The sequence below is a fragment of the Lycium ferocissimum genome, chromosome 1 (assembly GCF_029784015.1).
Source record: "Lycium ferocissimum isolate CSIRO_LF1 chromosome 1, AGI_CSIRO_Lferr_CH_V1, whole genome shotgun sequence".
Lineage (NCBI taxonomy): Eukaryota > Viridiplantae > Streptophyta > Magnoliopsida > Solanales > Solanaceae > Lycium > Lycium ferocissimum.
In genome coordinates, this window is record NC_081342.1 from 72732868 (window position 1) to 72755623 (window position 22756).

At 31.3% G+C, this 22756-nt stretch overlaps 2 protein-coding genes across 2 annotated transcripts; both read left to right on the forward strand.

The window, feature by feature from the left end:
- The first annotated feature begins 850 nt into the window (after positions 1–850).
- LOC132031363 (flavonol sulfotransferase-like) lies at positions 851–2213 on the forward strand. Its single transcript, XM_059421298.1, has 2 exons — positions 851–1170; positions 1311–2213. Exons 1-2 carry the CDS (start codon positions 930–932, stop codon positions 2093–2095), a joined length of 1026 nt encoding a protein of 341 aa, XP_059277281.1. The 5' UTR covers positions 851–929; the 3' UTR covers positions 2096–2213.
- A 14900-nt stretch (positions 2214–17113) lies between these two features.
- LOC132031371 (brassinosteroid-responsive RING protein 1-like) lies at positions 17114–17835 on the forward strand. Its single transcript, XM_059421310.1, has one exon. It carries the CDS (start codon positions 17302–17304, stop codon positions 17794–17796), a length of 495 nt encoding a protein of 164 aa, XP_059277293.1. The 5' UTR covers positions 17114–17301; the 3' UTR covers positions 17797–17835.
- The last annotated feature ends 4921 nt before the right edge of the window (positions 17836–22756 follow it).

A 22756-nucleotide genomic window follows, 5' to 3' on the forward strand; every position in this document is an offset into this window, starting at 1 on the left:
GGGGGTGGGTTATAATGGGAGGGTTCTTTTAAATTAAATGTCATGTGGCTATTTCATATTTTAATATTTTCATTTTAAAGGATTGAGAAATTCCAGCAATGCATTTTGACGTCCTTGGGTATATATGTGCCAAAAGTTGGACGGCAGAGGCACAGATGAGCCAAACTTCTAACGGAGGTTATATCTAGACATTTTCGTAAAGTTCAGGGGTATATTTGACCTTTTCCCTTTGATTTATGGATTGGTTCTCGTTCCTAGTTATGCCAAATATTCCACAGTACACGAGGCATAATATCCACCCATTTTAACATGTCGGTGTAAGGTTGATGCTTAATGAGGTCCCACGTATTAGCCCAATGATTGCCAGTGATGCTTTGTTTCTTTAATTATCTAACCCCACGTCATTATATTGTTTATGTTTGAGAAAGTCTAAGGGAGTATAAAACAAAACAAAACAAAATAAAATAAAATAACATATCCAGTATAATCTCACATGTGGGTTTGAGGAAGTTAGAATGTACGCATATATTACATCTATTTTTGTGGATAGAGAGGTTGTTTTCGATAGATTTTCGTTTTAAAAGGAACGTAATTAACGTAGGATTGCAAGAAAAATAAAATAACAAAACATCAAGATGCAAAATAAATTAAGCAATAGATAGTTATATGAGACACTGAAGAATAAGAAACTACGCGATTTAAATAATACGTACTACTAAAAGAAGGAGAAGAGTAGATGAGGATGCTAGCACACAAAGTGCAAGGTAATGAATTTAAACAGTGCAATTATACCAATTCGGTCCACATGAATAAAGTAGTGGTTCTTAAAGTTTTCAATCTGCAGACCCATACTATCTTCTATTCTATATTAATGTAGAATAAGTTGTCTCCTATCCTATCTTATTCTTCAATTTCTCACTGTCTAGAAAATGAAGGCATCCAAAGTTAGTCGCTTATCTGAAAAATATGAATCTAAGGAAATTATGAGCATGAAATACAAAGAGATAATATCAACCCTACCCAAACGAGAGCCTCCCCATCCTTTATATGAATACTACCAATACCAAGGTTTTTGGTGCCCTTTACCCGTCTTAGAAGCAAGTTTATCTATGCAACACAACTTCAAGGCTCAACCCTATGATATTTATCTTTGCTCTTCTCCAAAAACAGGTACTGTAAAAACATCTTTCATTGAGAATAATAATTAGAGTTGTTTGACGGTTGTGGTTTTCTTCCCCTCGAGGATTTTCACGTTAAAATTGTGTATTCTTCTATTTCGTTATCATTGCTTTCTCGTTGTCTTATGACAGGTACAACTTGGCTTAAATCCTTAGCCTTTTCTATTATGACCAGAGATCGATACTCATCCAAAAATAACCCTTTACTCACCAAGTTATCCCATGATTGCCTACCTTTTTTGGAACTCGATTATGTCAGCAATCCTAAGTTTTTAGATACAGAGTTGCCTTTGTTGTCCACACATCTTCCTTACACTCTCTTACCAAAATCCATATTAGAATCTGATTGCAAGATCATTTACATATGTAGGGAACCTAAAGATAGATTTGTTTCGATGTGGCATTTTTCGCAAAACTTCATTAGTAATAATAGTGATCAAACCATCAGGCCTGCTGTTACACTCGAACAGGAATTCGAGTGGTTTTGCCAAGGCAAATCTGGCCTTGGACCTTATTGGGATCACGTATTGGGATACTGGAAAGCGAGTATTGATAGACCCCATAGAGTTTTCTTCTTTAAGTACGAAGACTTAAAGAAGGACACGTTGTACTATGTGAAGAAATTGGCGGAGTTTATGGAGAAACCTTTCTCTATGGAGGAAGAAGCGCAAGGTGTGCCTGAAGAAATAGTGGATCGCTGTCATTTTAAAAGTTTGAGCAATTTAGAGGTGAATAAGAGTGGGAAACATTACAGATTCATGCCAGGAATCAATAACAGTGCGTACTTTCGAAAAGGAGAAATTGGCGATTGGAATAATCTTTTGACTGAGGATATGGCAAACGCGATTGACCAAATAACGCAGGAGAAATTTCAGTCTTTGGGTCTGACATTCTCTTCTTCAATCCAGTGTGATTAATACTAAATGTGAAGGAAGGAATACATTTTAGAAAAATGCTTGTATGTTTGATCTGGAATAAGATATGTTTGATTATGAGAAAAATTCTAAAATAAGATATGTTGGATCTTTGTTTAAATTGGGGAGCTATATTTTAGTTCTTGCGTCATAATAGAGTACTAGCAATACATGCCGTGCACGCACTTGACCGCAATACGTCTATTCACTTTAATTAGCTTCTTTAAGGTTTGTATTTTGAAAATAACTTTTAAAAAACATTCTAATTGTTATTATATATAGCAACTTATACAAAATGTATTTTATGTACCATCACTTTAGTTATAATTAAAAAATGGAGTTTAAAAATTAAAAACATATGATGGAATTAAGTCTTTGAGATGGAAAGGGTTAGACTTTTTTCTCATTGTCGACAACGAAAGTTGTTCATCGATGTGAAAAAGAAAATTAGTAAGAATATGAGGGAAAATTAATATTTTGATTCTAGATTTTTCTTTTAAATTCTTTAATATCTTATATGTATACCGACAAAGTTGATATGCATTTCAATTAACTAATTGTTCGCATCCAAATATAAGAACCATTGTTGTATATATTGGATTTTTTAAAATCAAAACTAATAAAATAAATTTATTAAATTACTTAAAAAATATATTATAATTTTTTATATTAAAAAATATAGATAAAAAGAATTGTTACAAAGAAATCAAAATTAGAAAGATACATGTTATATCGTAAATCACCAAATTTTAATTCCGAAATGAAAATATAAAGTAATCCATTTTATAAATATAAAGAAACAATAATCAGAAAATGCAAAGGAGAGTAAAATAAGTAAATTAAAGTATTAACAAAGAAGGAAAACGGAGATAAAAGTCACTCCCTCCCTTCACTTTTCCTTGTTCACGTTAACATATCAAGAGAAAGAAAAAAAAAAATTCTTCTTATTTTACCTTGACATTAATTACTTATTTTCAAATCATTTTCTCGAGGCTATACACCAATAACTATGAATATTATGATAAAATATATATTTCATTTATTAATTTTAAAGAACGTGAAAAGTCAAAAGTGGACAAAGTAAAAGTGCGGAGGAATAAATATGTGTAGGAGAATTAAAATTGAAGTGCATACATGTATACATGAGAAAGAGAATAAATACTCGCATCTTATGACATATCTCCAAGCGGGATAAAAAAGTAGTTGGTTAAAGTGTACAATTTATATAACTTTTGGTACAATTTATATTTATATTGTTCGTCCTCTCTTCACTTTTAAAGTATTGACAAAGAAGGAAAACGGGGATAAAAGTCACTCCCTCCGTTTACTTTTACTTGTCCACGTTAACATATCAAGAGAAAGAAATTTTTGTTCTTATTATTAATTTTACCCTTCACATTAATTACTCATTTTCAAATCATTTTCCAACGCTACTGAGACTTACACCAATAAATATGAATATTATGGTAAAATATATACTCCCTCCGTCCAATATTACTTGCCACTTTTCCTTTTGCACACCACTTAAGAAATCATAAATAAAAGATAAATTTTCTATCTTACCCCTATCTCTCTCCAATAAATACATGCTAATCAAAATTGACTATTTTCAAGAATATTTACTACTAAGGGTAAGATGGAAAAGATTTAATTAATTTTATCTTGGTTTTGTAAATGAACAAGTAATTTGGACATATATTTTTAGTTTACAAGTAATATGAGACGGAGAGGGTAAGATGGAAAAGATTTAATTAATTTTATCTTGGTTTTGTAAATCAACAAGTAATTTGGACATATATTTTTAGTATTGCTGAGTACTTCATTTATTAGTTCTTAAAGAACGTGAAAAGTCAAAAGTGAAAAGTAAAAGTGCACGGAGGAAATAAATATGTATCGGAGAATTAAAATTGAAGTGTATACGTGTATATTTTTTAGAATAAATATTCGGTACTATATGACATATGTCCACGTGGGATAAAAAAGTAGTTTAGAATGTGGCCAAGTAATATGGAATACGGAGGAGATTTATTTATTAATTTAAAAAACTTGAAAAGTCAAAGTCAACAAGTATAAGTCGGAGAAATAAATGTATTTGAGATTTAAAATTGAAGTGCATACGTGTATACATGAGAAGAGATAAATATTCAATACTATGACATATGTCCACTTTTTAGTAATGTGGCCGAGTAATATGGGACGAAGAGGGTAAGATGGGAAAGATTTAATTAATTTTATCTTGATTTTATAAATGAACAAGTAATTTGGACATATATTTTTAGTAATGTTGAGTACTTCATTTATTAATTCTTAAAGAACGTGAAAAGTCAAAAGTGAAAAGTAAAAGTGCACGGAGGAAATAAATATGCTGTCCATTTGAGAATTAAAATCTTAAAATGTGTATACGTGTATGTGAGAAAGAGAATAAATATTCAAGATTTATGATATGTCCACTTTGGGATAAAAAGTAGTTTAGTAATGTGGCGTTTGGGACGGAGGGAGATTTCATTTATTAATTCTTAAAACTTGAAAAGTCAAAGTCAACAAGATAAATCACGGAGGAAATAAATGTGTCGGAGATTTAAAATCAAATACGTGTATAAATGAGAAGAGATAAATATTCAATACTATGACATATGTCCACTTTTTAGAATGTTACGAGTAATATGGGACGAATGGTAAGATGGGAAAGATTTAATTAATTTTATTCGATTTTATAAATGAACAAGTAATTTGGACATATATTTTTAGTAATGTTGAGTATTTCATTTATTAATTCTTAAAGAAGAAAAGTCAACAAAGTTAAAAAAGTATAGCGAGGAAACAAATACGTGTCGGAGAATTAAAATAAGTCGCATACGTGTATACATAAAAAAATATGTCAAAGACTATGACATATGTCCACGTGAGATATAAGAACATGAAATGACGGAGGGAGATTTCATTTATTAATTCTTAAAGAACTTGAAAATCAAAAGTTAACAAGTATAAGTTTAGGAAATAAATGTCGAGAATTAAAAAAAGTGCATTTGTATAAAAGAGATAAATATTCAGTACTATGACATATGTCCACGTGGAATAAAAAAGTAATTGATTAAACTGTACAATTTATATAACTTGTGGTACAAATTTGTATTGTTGTGTTAGTCCTCTCTTCATATTTATATATAATAGAAATAATTGATCAAAATACTAAATCGAGACTATTGAAGTTTATGTTGTATGCCCCAACATAATACCCAGTCCATATGACTATCTATCCATCTTGAACATCTTAAAATGTTTAATTTCATTATGCTACTTCAAAACTTTATTCTACTTCAAAACTTTTTACAAATTTCAAGAACTTTTTTTTTTTTGTAACTTTCTCCATAATTGAGAAAGTACTTTGGGAGTTAATAGGTTCCCTTAATTATTTCCTAGCAAAGTTCTTGTGGCTGAAGTATACATAACGTGTCCATTTTGTATGTTAGATGAATATTGTAAAATCAAATAAATTTTCAAAATTGGTACATAATTGAAATATGTGAAAAGTACAAACATCCCATGATTGAAAAGATAAGTTTACTACTCCACATATTAACTTCTTGGTGTTATCTGGGAAGGAGTCAGGTTTTACAAGATGTCCAAAAAATTTAAAAGATACCTATTTACGTACTATTTACAATTTTACATACTAATACTAATAAGCTGTTTTAAAATCAGTTTATTTTAAAATCACCTTATTTTAAAAAGTTTTTTTTTTTTTTTTTATTAAAAAGTGCTTCTCAAAAAAGTGCTTTTGTTGAAAAGCTGAAAAACTACTTTTACTACCAATTAATTTAAAAGACCAAACACTCAATTTTTTTTTATTTTTTATATAAGCACTTATTAAATAAATAAGTATTTGGCCAAACTTTTAAAAAATATTTCTAAGTGTATTTTTCTCAAAAGTACTTTTAAAAAAAGTGCTTTTGGATAAAAGCTAATTTTTTATCTTCTGAAAAACTACTTTTACTACTCCCGAGAAGCACTTATTTTCTCTTAAAATTATGGCCAAAACGCCTTACCTTTTTTTTTAAATATAGACCTATTAAAAAAAAAAAAAAAAAATTTCTCCGCCCATAAAAAAATGCGGGTCCATAACTAATTCCTTCACAAGTTTTGGGGGCATATTTTTACAAACTGTATTGCAACGACTTGAAGATCAACCAAGGTATGTAGTTGCTAGCTTTGAGGTCTTCAACAAGAAAGTGCTATAACTTTAGATAGTGTAGCCCAACCAAATTGGGCCAGAAAAAAGAGGACTTGAATCGGGCCACAGTTTCAGTCTAGTCCAGGCCCAAATACAAGACCTGGTCCGAGTCCATTTACCTGCCCAATTATAAGATAGTGGTGGAAATAGAATCTATCGACCTCTTTTCAGTTCTGTCTTTAAAAAATAGTAATTATCAGAGTTTCAAAATTTACTGGTAAAAGTCCAGGATATTGTATAGGAGTTTCACTTGTGGAACTGATAGTGATTATTTTTCAATTACGGAGGCTAAAAATGTCTATTTATGAATTTTATCCAAAAATAGTGCTATAACTTAGAAATACAAAGTTCTAAAGTTGTTGGTTAATGCATCTTCGGTTCATTTTAAATGTTGTTTTAGTTAAATAACTTTAGTCTAAAATAGATATTACTTTAAAAATTAATAAGGCGTTAATTATTCTTTTAAAAGTCTATCTGATAAATGGTCTATATAATTCTCTAGAAAGTCTATCAACAATTATTATTTATTCAGGGAAAGATAACAATAACAAAAACAACAATAATAATAACAACATACGCGTTATAATTTCATATATAAGGTCTAGAGAGGGTAGAATATAGGCAGACTTTACCCTTAACTTTAGGGAAAGATAAAAGGATAATTTAATCAAATACTGCTTTCATTGTAATTTATGTGACACACTTTCTTTTAGGCCATTCAAAAACGGGAATGGCACGTTTTTTAATTTATAAACAATTAACTTTATACTCTCTAGTTTACCCGTAATAAGAAGCTATTCTAACCACAAAAATGTTACGACATGTTTAAGGTTACAAATTTCAAAAGTTCAATGCACATATAAATATTATATCATGTTTTAGACCACAAGTTTTTAAAAAAATCATTTTTTTCTTGAATTCGATATTGATTCACGCTATATCACATAAATTGAAACAGATAAAGTGATCTTTATGATTAATAAAATAGAAACCGAAAACCATTTGGCAAAAAAAAAAAGTCAGAGACCAAAAGGAAGAGGAGCCATAACTGGGGACACATTTTCAAGATTGAAAAAAAAAATGATTGTAAGCTAATAATAATTAATAGCATTCTTATATGGGTCACTTTGTCTTGGCCTTATAAGACATGGTTTGAAAGTAGAGCATGATTTGGGAAAGGGAAAAGGGTCAAAAATATCTATCTACTTTATTTTAATGACAAAAAATATTTTTCGTTTCATTTACGTTCTCCATGTCAGTAAAGTGTTCAAATATACTCCTCATTTAATTTGATGGAAATCTCCAAATTAAATCAAATAACCCGATTTCACAAAAAATAACTCACTCCCTATTTAACTTTCCCGACTCACCTCCTAAAATAACCCATTCTTCTTTCCTTCTTCTTGCTCTTCCCTTTTCTCTTCCCTTTAGGGCACGAATATCAATATTTGTGAAGAAAAATAAATATATATTCAAAGCAGCAACAAGCTAGATCAATATAATTACTCCCTCCGTCCCAATTTATTTGATGGTTAATTAGTTTGGGGACTCAAACAATTCTTTCTTTAACTACGATTTTCTCCAACTCTTTTTATATATTGTGAATTATTAATTATGCAGACTTATAGTACTTTTTATTTAGTTTTCAAATATGTAAATTTTATTATAAAATACTCGAAGAAGCTATGTTTAAAATTAAGTAAAAATAAATAAATATTTGACTCCCCAAACTGATCAACCTTCAAACAAATTGGGACGGAGGGAGTACAGTTTAGTCCGTCCACTAAACTATATCATCATTTATTAATCCCCTAATTAGTTGATTCTTATTACACGGGTCGCCTTTAACGATTATTGTATGTTATCCGGTAGAATTGATTGAGCTAAGAAGATCTATCTATCTAGAAGGTTCTTCCCGATCTGTGGAATGAATTGATGATAGAGGTATTGCAGGTTTAAGGAAAGAACGATGAAATAGACAACATTGTTTAAAGACTACAAAGAAAGTGGGTCACATAAGAGAGAAGAAGAACGGTTATTTTAGAAGGGAGGTCGGGGTGGGTAAAATAGGGGAGTAAGTGTTTTTTTTTTTTTTTTTTGTGGAATCGGGTTATTTGCGTCAATATGGGGATTTCCGTCAAATGGATAGTATATTTGAACACTTTACTGACGGAAGGGGTATAAATGACCCAAAATTATAACGGAGGATAATTTTTAGACATAAAAAATAAAGTAAGGTTAGACTATAATATGCAAGATTCTGTGGAAGAAGTATATTGTCATGATTTAATTTTAAGAAAATTTCATAAATAGCTATAGTTTAGAGTGTAATTATAAAATATAACTATAGTTTGTGTATTTACGCAACGTAGCTACAGTTGATGTTCATGTGAAGAGATGTATCAGACGTATCAGTTGTATCAGCAAAAGAGTTGTATCGGGGGGCGGGTATAAATTGTATTAGGCGGGTGTGAACTGTACCAACACATATTGTATCAGCAAAAGAGCTGTATTGGGGGGCCGGTATAAATTGTATTAGGCGGGTATGAACTGTATCAACGCATATTGTATCAGCTAAAAATTGTGCGAAAGAGTTGTATCAGCGGATATAGCAAAATGTATGTAGTGTATTTGCTACAAAACCCAAAATGTAGCTATGTTTTGTAATTTTTTGAAACTATAGCTATGTATCGTAAATACATTCTAAATATTTGCCACGTCGCAAAATTTTTCCTTTTATTTTTATTGATTTGAGCTTGGATCAACTATAGTGTTTTTAAAACTTTAATTTTTTTTAATCTCAACTTACTATTTAGTTTGTATTATTTTTAGGGGGTGTCGTTGGTTCATCAATGGATGTACTTCTAATGACCGATGGGCAAGTCAGGAGTGGAGCCAGTGGCGGAGTCAGAAATTTTGAGAAGGTTGTTCAAATGTTGACAAGTATATAATTTTTTTTCGAAGAATAAGTGCAACAATTTTTTTTTTAACATCATCACTGCACACCGGCCTAAAAATTTATGGTCCATTTGATTTCGTAAGTTATTCTTGATAAATTCCATTGCTAGAAAACTCTTACGGTGATTACAGTATCAAATGACAGCAACAACAAACAACAACATACCTAGCGTACGTAATCCCACAAGTGGAGAACAACAAGGGGCATTCCGAGAATGTTACAAAGCGAGAGATAACGACTAATTAATTTTCTTTGAAAAAAAAAAAAGAAAGAGAACAAAATTGAATAATTAAAATGTTCACAGAAGCAATTAAAAAAGAAAAGAGAACAAAATAAGTGGCTTGCTATTAGATCTCATTGTCTTCTTTTTAACAATACGTCTTCTTCTTTTCTAGAAAATAGGAAGGAAAGAAGAAAAACTAAAGGAGCTTCAACAAATGAGTCCAACATAACTCCAAAAGACTAAAGGAGCTTCAACAAATGAATCCAATGTAACTCCTAACCAATATAGGAATAAACAAATGCAAATCACAACTCAAATGCAAATAAGTTTAGTCGGAACATGGAAGAAAATAAGTGCAAATACAAATCAACCAAGTAGCTTAAGACATTGTTTGTATATTTTCTTTTAAAGAAAGAAGATAACCAGCATTTGACGCAAGCTTCAAACCGTGACTTTTAGGTAAAATTGAACACCCTTTATATCTAAACTATCTATCTCAATTAATTCAAGGGTGTTCAAAATTTAATTTATATCCAGTTAACTATAATATCAAATCTATATACTAGTACCATTTTCCAGCCAAGGGTGTGCAGGTGACCACCCTTGGCCATGAGTGGCTCCGCCACTGAGTGGAGCTACAGTTTTGTTCAGAATATGTATTTATATTAAAAATCAACTTAATATGTATAAATAATTTATCCAAAAAATCCACCAAAACTCTGATTTTGCCTTTAACACAAGTACATGACATTAATTCTTTAACTTCCAATTCGAACTATAGATATTGTCCATTACTTCAAAGTATATATTTCTTTCAAAATCACATTCAATATTTTTGTTAAAAAAATAGTGTAATAGTAATATTTTCAATTATTAATTTAAAATTTTGGACTCGCATCTCACTTAAGCAAGAGTCTAGATATATAGGATGTAACGGGATAGTGGCGGAAATAAAGGTACTGAATTGAATTCCTTTAATATAAGAAAATTTTCTACACAGTCGGGGAGTCAGTGTTTTCACTGAGGAGATTCATCATCTACTGTATATATAAGATCATAAATTAATCTTATATATACAATATGATTTCTGGCTAAAAGAATTCATCTGAACTCTCTTCTATCTCTAGCTAGCTTTGCCCCTACAGTTCTAAATAAGGAAAAGGGTCAAAATGCCCTTAACGTATTGGAAATAGTTCAAAATTGCCCTCCATCCACCTATTGGTTCATAAATGCCCTTAACGTTTGATTTTAGTCTAAAATTGCCCTTCCTTTTAACAGAAGATGATGTGGAATATATGAGCTTTTCCATTAAATATGTGATAATAGTTTATTGGTCCACATGTAACTAGACCCAACTCATTAACCCAAACTCAGTTTAAAAAAATAAATCCAACACTTCATTCACCATTGTCTACCATTTTGGAGTTCTCCAGACCATAAAACTTCATACTTTTGGTCTTCTCTTTAGTCATTCTAAGCTCACTTGTAGGCGGTAGGTATTTCTAATTTCAATTTCCAACTATTCTCTTTTTACCCGAAAGCTATAGCCAATTAAAAAACACAAGAGCTCCGAGCAAGTGGTTACCAAGTGAAAGTGGACATAACGGAAAATATTTAAGGAACCTTTTCCTTAGTGAACAAAAATACGATTCTCAAACATAAGCATTTTAAAGAATCCAAATAGATGTTATAAAGACTTAAGATATTACTGGCTAAAGTAATTCCATAAAGCCAATAAGAGTATATCTTATTTATTTGAATGAGGCAAATCTATACACCGATAAAGAAAAGCACATTAAGGTTAAAATCTGGGAATGAAAAAAGTAGCTTTCGGGTGAGTACCAATGGTCCTGATGGCCGGAGAAATTAAATTGGGTTTGGCAAGGTATACAATGATGAATGAGGAAGTGTTTGGATTTTTTCTAAAACCGGGTTTGGGTTAATGGGTTGGGTCTAATTACATGTGGACAAATAAACTCATATATTCCACATTATCTTCTGTTAAAAGGAAGGGCAATTTTAGACTAAAATCAAACGTTAAGGGCATTTATGAACCAATAGGTTGGATATAAAAGGCATTTATGAACCAATAGGTGGATGGAGGGCAATTTTGAACTATTTCCAATACGTTAAGGGCATTTTTGACCCTTTTCCGTTCTAAATATAATTATTTATCTTTTTTGAACCTAGCTAAGAAATTGTCATGCTTCACACTTGATAATCCAACCCATGATCTTTGTCTGGTTGGTCGAGAGTCGAGACTCATCAGTCACACCAATTGCCAACATGCAATTTTCTCTCTATATATGACCATTGGTCCACCTTCTGTTTTTTTTTTTGTTTTTTTTTTAATCCCTCTTCCTATCTATAAGCAGAGGCGGATCCAGAATTTGAAATTTATGGGTTCTCGTTTCCCAGCGATCTCAAATATATATATATATATATAACCATTTCAAAGGGTCATGAAATGGTTAGAAAAAATTATGAGAAATTGTATTACTCCTACAATATAAGAGGAAAACAACCAACAAAAAAAAAATGAGGAAGAATGAATTAGCGCCTGAGATTTGGGCTTCAATGAGTTTTAAATTTGGATGGTCTCTTTTAATTAGACTTTTATGATTTTTAATGAGGAAAAGAGAAATAAAACTGGTGTTTTTAAAAAAAAAATGAAATAGGAGTTAAAACCGCCAAGCAAATTTTGAACCCTGGTCAACGGACAACAAAGCTTTAGCCACCCCCTTCTTCGCCATCAGACCAACAATGCATCTTTGATGTGAGTTCCCAGCGAAATATATTTATATATTCAACGGATTTCACAGTATAAATATAGGGTCGGGGCAAACGTTAGTGGGTTCCCGAGAACCCCCACCGGACACTGTAGATCCGCCCCTGTCTATAAGATGAGACTTATCACACTTGATATTCAATTATTATTGTACCCAAAAAAATGCTATTATTATTATTATTATTATTATTAGTCACATATCATGGGTTATAATAGGGATCAACATCTTGTGTGCATGCTGGCCTATATATATCATTAGGGGAAACCTATGAGCTGTGATTGAACCAACAAGAGGATTTTAAAAAATCCAAAAAAGTGGAACTTTAAATCGATATTTTTCTTGTGTTAACGGGACTATTATTAGAAGTAATATTTGTTAGTCTGCTAAAAGAAAGTAAAGATACTCTAAAACTTATTAATCTTCCCTCTATACCAATTTATGTGTTATACTTCCTTTTATAGTCTGTTCCAAAAGAAGGTCATATATATTTTCTTATTTAGATACAATTTAACTTGAAACTTCTCATTTTACCGTCAATGAAATAATTTATAGCTACACAATTTTATGACTGATTTTAGACTACGAGTTTAATTTTAATTTTCTTTCTTAAATTCTGTGTACGGTCATACACCATCACATAAATTAAGACGGAGGAAATATATAAGTAAAATTACAAAATCCACATAAAAGTTAAGTCAATAATATATGTATCATATACATCAAAAAATTTAAAAATCACAATTACTTTAAAGGGTTGAACAAGAATTAATGCAAGTAAAGAATATCCAAGAAATGTGAAACACAAACATGAGAACCTAAACAATGTCCGCGATACTTTACTGCTATTTTTTTCTTCTTATAATACTGATGAGAATTTTACTTCATGAGAAACTTAACAAATAAGGCGATTCAATTAAACTATTGCTTCCATTATATTAGTTGGAGTATTTTGAGAAACAGACTAATTAACGTTTATTTGATATTGGATAGGCTAAGCTAAGTGTAGTCCGCTCTCTCTATGGTTTTGGTTGAACTTATCCAGCCCAGGTGTTTATACGATTATATATACTTGTATTAGTTCGCACTTAATTTAATTAACTCACAAAGAAGTACTAGTAGTTATAATAATAACTCGCGACCTCTGATTAAGAAAATCCCTAAGCATTCTTAAAACTTCCATTTGATTTGTTCTTTTTCTAGGTTTATGATACGCATGTGTTCTATTATTTTTCTTTTTTATGTTCTTTTTTTTTTTTTTTTTTTTTTTGGTTAAAATGTTATACTATGAGTTTTCAAGAAGATGATTGGTGGGTCTTCAATTTGTTTTCCTCTAGAGTTTGTAGGCTTGTGAAAGGAACTATTGCAGGAACAATTTGCCCCCACTTGATGCCTTATGACATTGCACAATCCTTCGTGACTTTTTTCCTTTTGGTCCCAACTCCCATGCCTTTGATCCTTCAACTTCTTCTTTTAAAAATATTTTCAAATATATTTTTTTAATTTCTTTGCTGGTGTCTGGTATCTGTATAGAGACCCGATAATCCAAATTCGTACCCGGAAGTTGGTTTCACTTTGGAAGGTAAAACCCTCCCTAGTAAAGGTGACTTCGATCCATTCTCAGGTAGAATCCAATATGTGGTTCTTTTGGTATATTTAATTTATTTAGGTGTTGTTAGTTAATAATAAAAATAAAATATTATTTTAAAAGAAGTTCTTTGTTCAAGTTAGGTGATTGTTTTGAACAGTCACATTGATGACCTAAGTGCCCGATCACTAATTACTTCTCAAGGTCCAAGCCAATTGCACGTATTGTTTGCTTTGTCCTAACAAATCTCATAGATTTGTTCCTAGGCTACGCCATTATCGAGTTTAAAAGTGTGTATATCAAGTGTACTTGTGCTCTCTGTTATATTGCATTTCACACTCCTCTCCCTTTCTGATGTGAAACTTGCCTAAGGTGTCATGTGCACCCCTTCTTCGGAAGCTTGCCAACCTAAAAATATGTCTGTCCTTCTCTTTGACTGCCCCTCATCAACCTGCGCTCAATCATAGGAGGGGTGGAGTGATAGTATTAGTTACGAGTTCAGATGAACCCAATAACTTTTGTTTAGACTTTGTATTTGTACTAGGAGATCCATTAATTATGTATAAATATTTACCCAGTTACTATGACATCTAGAAATTTGGTGCTAAATTCAGAACCAATAAACTCTAAATTCTGGTTCCACCTTAGATTCATAAGCATCACATTCCTCTACGGGAGATAACCATTTATATAAACCAGATTTCTTCTCTTTTCCTTTTATTTATGAAAATAAACTAGAATTGTAGTCAATTTACAATGTTCTAGCTAGGCTTGTGGTCAATTTACAATCAATGTTACTTGATAGATTGATAATACTAGTTTTGAAAATACATATTTGGTCTAGTGGCTTTCAATTGAGTCCTTTTCTTATGTTCCTTCATTCGTACCTAACAAGTCAAAATCACTTGATTATTTGTGTTGAGCATTTGCAAATGTGAAGTTGCCTTAGTTGTTGTCAAGAGTACTATAGCACCTTTAATTATAAAGAAAGCTAAAGATAGCATATGAATTTTTATGAAAGAGTGCATTAGACATCACCATGTCCACAGGACTATCTATCAATGGCCCCAAAAGAAAGCGACATCTATTTTGTGTACGAATTTTTGTTCACAAATATAGTGTTTCATAAACTTTGCATATATTATCGGACGTCTTCTAAACTTTGCAATAGGTTAATAAGTAAGTAGTAGAGTAAATCCTCTTGAATTAGTAGGTCATTTCCTTGGAAATGTGAATCTACTTTCATATTTTTTTGTAAATATTAGTATAATCTTTTTTGTTTCCCATCTCCCATCCTATATTCGGTATTCGCATCGGAGTCCCGAATAGTCCAAATTTGATATGCATAAGGCCATTAAAGGGGGCCGGAAACTATCCCTACCAGGATTTTTCATTCTCAATGCTCGAATGCGATACCTTTAGTTAAGAGTGAAGGAATCGCATCACAACCCTCAGCTGTTGTTGTTTTCATATTTAAAAATATGATAGAAAATAATAAATAACTCATGGAGTAACATTTAAATGAAACCAAAAAAGAAAAAAAAAGTTCCACTATAGAAGTCGTTCTATTTCTAGAAAATTCTCAAATTCAGCCCCTTTCGATGTTGTAATAATTCTCTCTTTCGTTTTGTTTAAATGTATGCTAATCATCTTTTGCTTAAAGTATGGTTTGTCAAAAAGTTTTACACTGATTTTTGTAAAAAATTTGACGTGTAATTTGCAGAGTGGCAAAGTGTTGATATGGTTAATAAATTAATTGATGCCTTTGTGTATTTAAACATCATGAGAATTTTCAAGAAACTTTGACGGACTTTAAAAAATTACTCTGTATTACTTTATAAGTTATTAGAGTGAGAAGAGTATTATTTTTGTAGTGTGCCTTTATTTTTCTCTTTTTATTTTGTTAATTGACGATTTTCGTGAGTTTTATATTAAACTTATTCCCCGAAAGAGATTTGAAACGTACACACGTGCGGTATATTCTTATTCACTATTTCTTTCCCTTTTCTCCTCATATTTCTTCCTTTTAAGTGAAACCAAAAATTTTATGCTTATTAACATCTTAGTTATGTTTTTTGTGCATTTATTATACGATACAAGTTTTATTCCCTTGGTGCAAACAAATATTTTTAGTTAAATATAGGGATTAATGTTTGTACCTTCATTTTACTTATCTACGTCAGTTTTTTTGTATTTTTCTTCCATTAAATTTATGTTTTTTGTATTTTTAAAAAAGAAATTTCACGACCGCACGAAGCGCAGGTAACTACACTAGTTAGTAATATAACCTCACGCTGAAAACATGACCTTTCGATTATTTGTACTTTTGAACAATTCAAAACATAATTCAATTACTTTGACTTAACAAAAGAAAAACAATTTTATAATATTATTGTTATAACATGTAAAGTTTAAATAGTTTAACCTGACGATCTAGAGCCCGTTTGAATTAACTGACAAAAAGTGGCTTTTAAACATAAGTGCTGAAAGTTATTTTATAAATAAGCAGTTATGTGTTTGGATAAAAGTACTTAAAGGATTTTTAGAAGTAAGAGTAGTATTGAAATTAATAGAAAATATAAGAGATAAAAGGGTAAAGTTGTTGGTTAAACCAAAATGGCTTTTAAGCCAAAAAAAAAAAAATTGGGGTTGAGCAACTAACTTCTTAATTTTTACTTATTTTAAATACTTTTTAACTTAATTTAAGCTGCTTTCTATTTTACCTAAACACCCAAATAAATTAAAAATGACTTATAAGCTAATTTGACCAACTTATAAGCCAATCCAAACGGATTCATAATTTACTATTATAGCGAGTGAAATTCACCGATCCAAATCCGTCCCTTTTTGAAACTAAAAAATAGCATAATTTGTTGCTTAGGATCTGATAGAACCTAAAATAAGAAGGTAGATAAAAAATAAAAATAAAAATAAAAAAAGAGTTTTCTTTCCTTTCTTTTTTGTCTAAAATTGACAGTTCAAAAGTGTAAAAAGGTGAGAAGCCCAAAATCATACGAAAGGGACATCATCGTATACAGACACCCACTTGATACTCTCACATCCCTATCACTAACCCCCTTCTCCCCCCCCCCCCGCCCCCACCCCCACAACCTTAATACCCTTGTATTCTTAATCAACATCAAATCTAAGAAAAGTGTCACTATTAAAATAAGAATATAAGAAAATTATCGATATTTATGCAGGCAAATTTTACGTCTATCTTCATGGAGTAGAGGTTGCTTTTGATAGACCTCGGCTAGAAAGAAACCACTATATAATCCCCCACTTACTCCATTTTCCCATTAAAGAATAATCTCAGAACTCAGTTCATCACTAAATTCCTCCATTTTTTTTTTCACACACACACACACACACTATTACTCACAAAAACACCTTCCCTTTCCAAAAATAGAAATAATATAATGGGTTTTCCATTAGGCTACACTGACTTTCATTTCCCCAAACAACTCCTTCACCTCCTTTCACTTCTTGGTTTCATCAGAAAACTCATTTGCACATTATTCACCTTCATGGGCCTCGGTGATTTCTTCGAACCCGAATTGCCCGACCCGACCCGACCCGAATTTCCTGACCCGACCTGGATGTGCTCCGTATCGGCGGAGCTGATCCGGGAGATATTGCCACTTGTGAAGTACTCTGAGATACCCGACCCGACCCGACCCGAATCATGCGCGGTGTGTCTTCATGAGTTTGGTTCGGATGACGAGATTAGGAGGCTGGTGAATTGCTGCCACGTGTTCCATAGAAGCTGTGTGGACCGTTGGATGGATCATGATTATAGGATGACGTGTCCGCTTTGTAGGAGGGAATTTATACCGGAGGGTATGATGGGGATTTTTAATGAGAAGTTATGGTTGGCTTCTGGAATTAATTCTGGTTTTTATGAAGAATACTAGTCACAAAAAAAAAAAAAAAAAAAAAAGGATTTTTTATTTTTATTTTCCTCTTGGTGTTTAAATTCGCTCTTGACTAATTTAGATTTGTGTCAGGTAATTTTAGGTTAGGGTAAAGTGTTCCTGCTAAAAGGGAGTGGATATTTAGGGTTCGAACATGAGATGTTTGATTAATTAAGGATGAAAAGCACTTATTGCTCTCTCGATGTTGCGAACCTGCTCTTGATTAATTTGGGTTTGCGCGGAGTAATTCCATGTTGAGGTATTCGAGACATCTGATTAAAGACGGAGAAGTACAACCATAACAGCAACAACAATAACACACTCAGTGTGATCTCATAATTGGGGTCGGAAAATGTACGCAAACTTTACTCCTACATTTGTGGGGTAGAGAGGTAGGCTGAATTACCTAGCACTCTATAGGCGATTGTATGATCAGGGTTTGACATAGAGGAGTATTTACAATTCTATCACGACCTTTGATGGTTGAGATTGAAATTTGATAGTGTTGAAATTTGATAGTGTAAAATGTATATATTACAGGAGAAGGAAAAAATAAAAAAGATTTTGTATAATCAATTTTTTTTTTTTTGGAATGTGGAATGAGAATTGATAATTTTGATTTTTAAGGATAAAAAAAGTTAAATTATTTAATTTAGTATAATTGCGCAATAACTTTGAGGAGATGGTTTTTTTTTTTTTTTCCATACGAGTTAGTGTCAGCCATAAGTAAACATTTGTTTCTACACTTGAGTTTGTTGGAATTATTTATTCCTATTTTAGAATTCCTACATTGGTAATGCAATGGTGACTATGAAAATGTCTTGATTTATTCTCTTGACATTATGTGTGACTTTATTTTATATCATGTGTCATTATTTAATGTTTGTAACCGACTCTTTAATTCTCTTTTAATGGTTGATTTATTGGCTTATTTGAATGACCAAATTAATGACTCATTAAGTCATCTCTTGACCCTTCCAGATTCTTGGCCTATATAAATCATTCTTTTTTGGTGAATTACTTACACACAGAAAAATTCCTTCTCATCATCTTTTCCTCTAGAGTTGTTTCTGGACAATTAGTTTTGTGAAACTCCAAACTTCCAGCCACTAGTGCAAGTGTTTGGAACCTTGCGGAGCGACTGGGCTAAACGATTTGCACCACAGTCGGTCCGAAATCGCTTTCAAGACAGTGACTTGCCACGACGCAGCGTTCACCCGATAAGTCGGTTCTATCCTTTTGTTCATTATCTTGAGTGATATTATTAATATTTCCAATGGAGTTTGCATTGGAGCCTAGGACTTAGGTTTTTATATTTAGCAACCTAGAATGCCTCAAACAAAAAGAACAAAAAAGACTATATATCCTAGTTCAAGTTTATCTGAAAACACAATAATTGATCCATCCACGTGTTGAAACAGTTGAAGAATTTTGTCAGTCCGTTACTTTGGTTGTATTAGTAGGTTTTTGTGACATGAATTTTTTTTTATTAATTTGAATTCGTGTTGTGTAGAATTCATTAAAAGATAAATTATTCATCAGTAGGATTTTTTTTATTCGCACGAAACTCAAAATGTTTGATTAAAGGCGAAGAAATACTCTCCACTGATCAACTTTGTTCCCTTTCTTGTTTAATTCCTTCCATTAACTTGGTGTGGTTTAATGTTAGTAACATATATATATCATTTTCTCTCATAATAATATATATAGTGTTCGAATTAGTTTACATGCACTTTGTCTGTACTACTGCACTCAATATTTTTTGGTTAACTCTAGTGGCAAATGAAGTGTTCCCGTAGAAATTTATTACAAATAGCTTTTAGTTGTTGTTAATTTAAAGGCTCCTAAACTTTAAATGCTTTTGTGTAGTAGCAGCAGTAGTAGAAGTTGAAAAATTACAAATATTACCAAAAAGTCACATTTACCAAATTAAAATTACTAATAATAATTTTTTTTTTAATTTGACACGGTTGCTAAGGTGAAAGTTACTACTAAAAATAGAAATGGTTCGTTCTTAGTTATGCAATTGTTTGAACAGAATGTATTTTGACTATCGTACTTTTTTTTATTGAATATCTTTCTCTGTTATCTCTGGTGAGAAAGATTCGACATTCAGGCGAGTCACCCTGTAGTGTGGTACGTAGTGGGTTTAGTATGCCTAATCCAAACAAATGGCTCCGAGATAAATAAAAAGGCGTGTCACGCATAACATGTGTCTTCTGGATACCTTTTTATCACTTAGATATGATTAATTAATGTGTAGTTTTACATCATTTATCACTAAAATTAGGATAAAGTATATTAGTTTGGTGTAAACAGTTCGACGTATTATATTGTTGTTGCGTTGATGAATAAAGTTAAGCTCATTAGTTCAAGTAACTATCCATGAGATTTTTTTTTTTTTCTGCTGAACTTATCAGTTGCATTGTTATTTTATTAGCAGCAAATTAGGTGTACTTAAGCCAGCTAATTAACTCCTCCTTTACAATTTTGTTAGTCTTTAGTAGTGAATCATGAATATTTTTCTGAATCCAAAGCAAACCACTTTGCCATAATTTAAATGATTAATAAATATATTAAAAAATCCAGACGTCCTAGTTAAAAATAGAAAGGCTTCCATGATGATCAAGATCAGATTTTTAGGTGGTTAATTAATTAGTTCTAAACATTTGGATCATTATCATAATAAAACTATTACAAGCTGCCTGCCATGTAAGGCTTAAGTATAGGATTACAAGGCATGTCAGAAATTGTCTTTGTAGATAAGCATGAGTTTAAGAAAAGATTAGTTTACCACGTTATTAATAATGAGTCATTTTAAACAATGATTTGCAATCTAAAGGTTTCTTTTAATCAAGATTAATTAGACATGTGAGTACTGCACATTAATCAGTTGTCTATCTTTTAGTTTTTTTTTTTTTTTTTTAAAAAAAGTAGCGGAAACTTTTTTTTCACTTTTAATAAGTATTTTTGATTTTTTAGAATAAGATTACCTATAAAGAATCTTATTTTATTAAATTAATTAATGCACGCTTTCTTTTTCGTAATTATACACATGAAAACATTTTAAAATATTGGCCAAATACAAGCTACTTATAACAAAAATACTTCTCAAATAATCCTCGATTTTTTTATTTATTTTAAAACAGGTCCGAGAAAATCTTTTCACGCATCCTTACTACCTTTTGGGAGGCCTAGGCATTCCATGATGGAGCTCGAGTGGAAAGTACTAATTTATTTCTCAGTCGGGGGAAAAGTCCTCCATTCTTGGTTCAAGAATTGTTTTGGCTCCAAACCGTAGGGATCAATTTTGCAACGTCAGTCGGTTCGGACCTCCACTTAGTTTCACTAGTCTCGGCTATTCATGGAGTGTAAGATGCTCAATTATCTAAAGCAGAATTTCTAAAAAATTGATCCATGCATAAATTCATGAAAAATAAATACAGTTATTTGAGTAAGCCCACCCGAAATGAGTGCCTTCCTTTTCCGATATATAGATACAAATTAAATTGCTATTCTCTCAAAGAATTTTTCCAAGAAGTACTTTTATTATGAAGTATAGTTACTTAAACTAAGTTGATTTGACATAACGGCTAAACAGGCGCTAAGCAATATATAATTGGAAGAAATCTTATTAATTCAACTTGAAATCTTTACTGATCTCAAGATCACTTTGACCTTTACGCCTAAGATTTTTTTTGGGTTAATTAATTACTTTTTTTAAGGGTGAGAAACTTGTTAGATCTTACCTAGTTACCTACCTCTCCTTTCAATTATTTTTAGTAATGCATGCGTGAAGAATATTCTTTTTTATCAACTTTTACATACTTATGGAAATTATTAAAATTATGTATGCACGTTACATATCAAAGAATTCCTTTATCTCCATGTACGTTTTCTTCTCTTTTCCTTTATCTTTTGTCTTGTCACTAGATTTAATGTCCAAAGTGGCGTGGCCCTTTGGGTAAAACCACTGATTTTTGCATTAAGATTTTACAATATATAGCAATATCGCTAGATAACTCTGTGGCTAACAGGATTTAACTTTTGATAATCCGTCGTCATATAGAATTAACGACAATTTTTTGCCATTTAGCAACAGAAGTTCTCTGTCGAAATCCCTATTTTATATATATATATATATATATATATATATATATATATATATAAAATCTTTTGAGCTTACTTCCATTCACTGCCAAACAAACGATTTTTTACATTATCGTGTTACTTAAAAGATAACTACAAGTAACTGTCCATAAAAACATAATTAACCGCATCAAATTTAAACCCTAAATCCGTTACTGCCTACAACTCAACAAGCCGAAATGCAATGATTAATGTATAGAAGTAAAAAATTAAACCTTTTAGTATACAAGTATTTTCTGTTTTTTCTTTCTTGTGGTTTCAAGAAAATTCATAGACAGCAGAGATATGGTAATAGAAAGTCATGATTCTAACTAGATTTTAGCAGATAATGGCGTTCACGCTTTAAACAGCTTAAGACAAATAAAGTATGATTAACACATGGATTAAGGATGAGCTCAAATCTTTCATGTGTACTATGTTTGAAAAAAAAAAGGTAAGTTGTTTCGCTGGCATGTTATAACATGTCAATATGGAATTACAGTTGTGTTACAGTGTTAGTTGGCTCCTTCATTGTCGACTCCATAAATCAAAAATTAAATCACTACCAACCGTTACAGTGGGCGGTAAGTATATTTCTCTATCTTTAATTAGAAGTTTCGGATTCAAATTCTGAAAATAAAGTTGCCTTTATTAGAGAACGTTTAACCTTTATAAAATGAGACTTCATGATACGAACCCGAAAATTAAACCAAATCACCATCAAAAGACTGTGGTAGGGTAGTAGGTATATACCCTTTCTAAATTTGCAGCCCAGTTCAAGTACGGAAAGTTTAAATCACCTTTGATAGAAAACTTTAAAGTGCAATTTTAT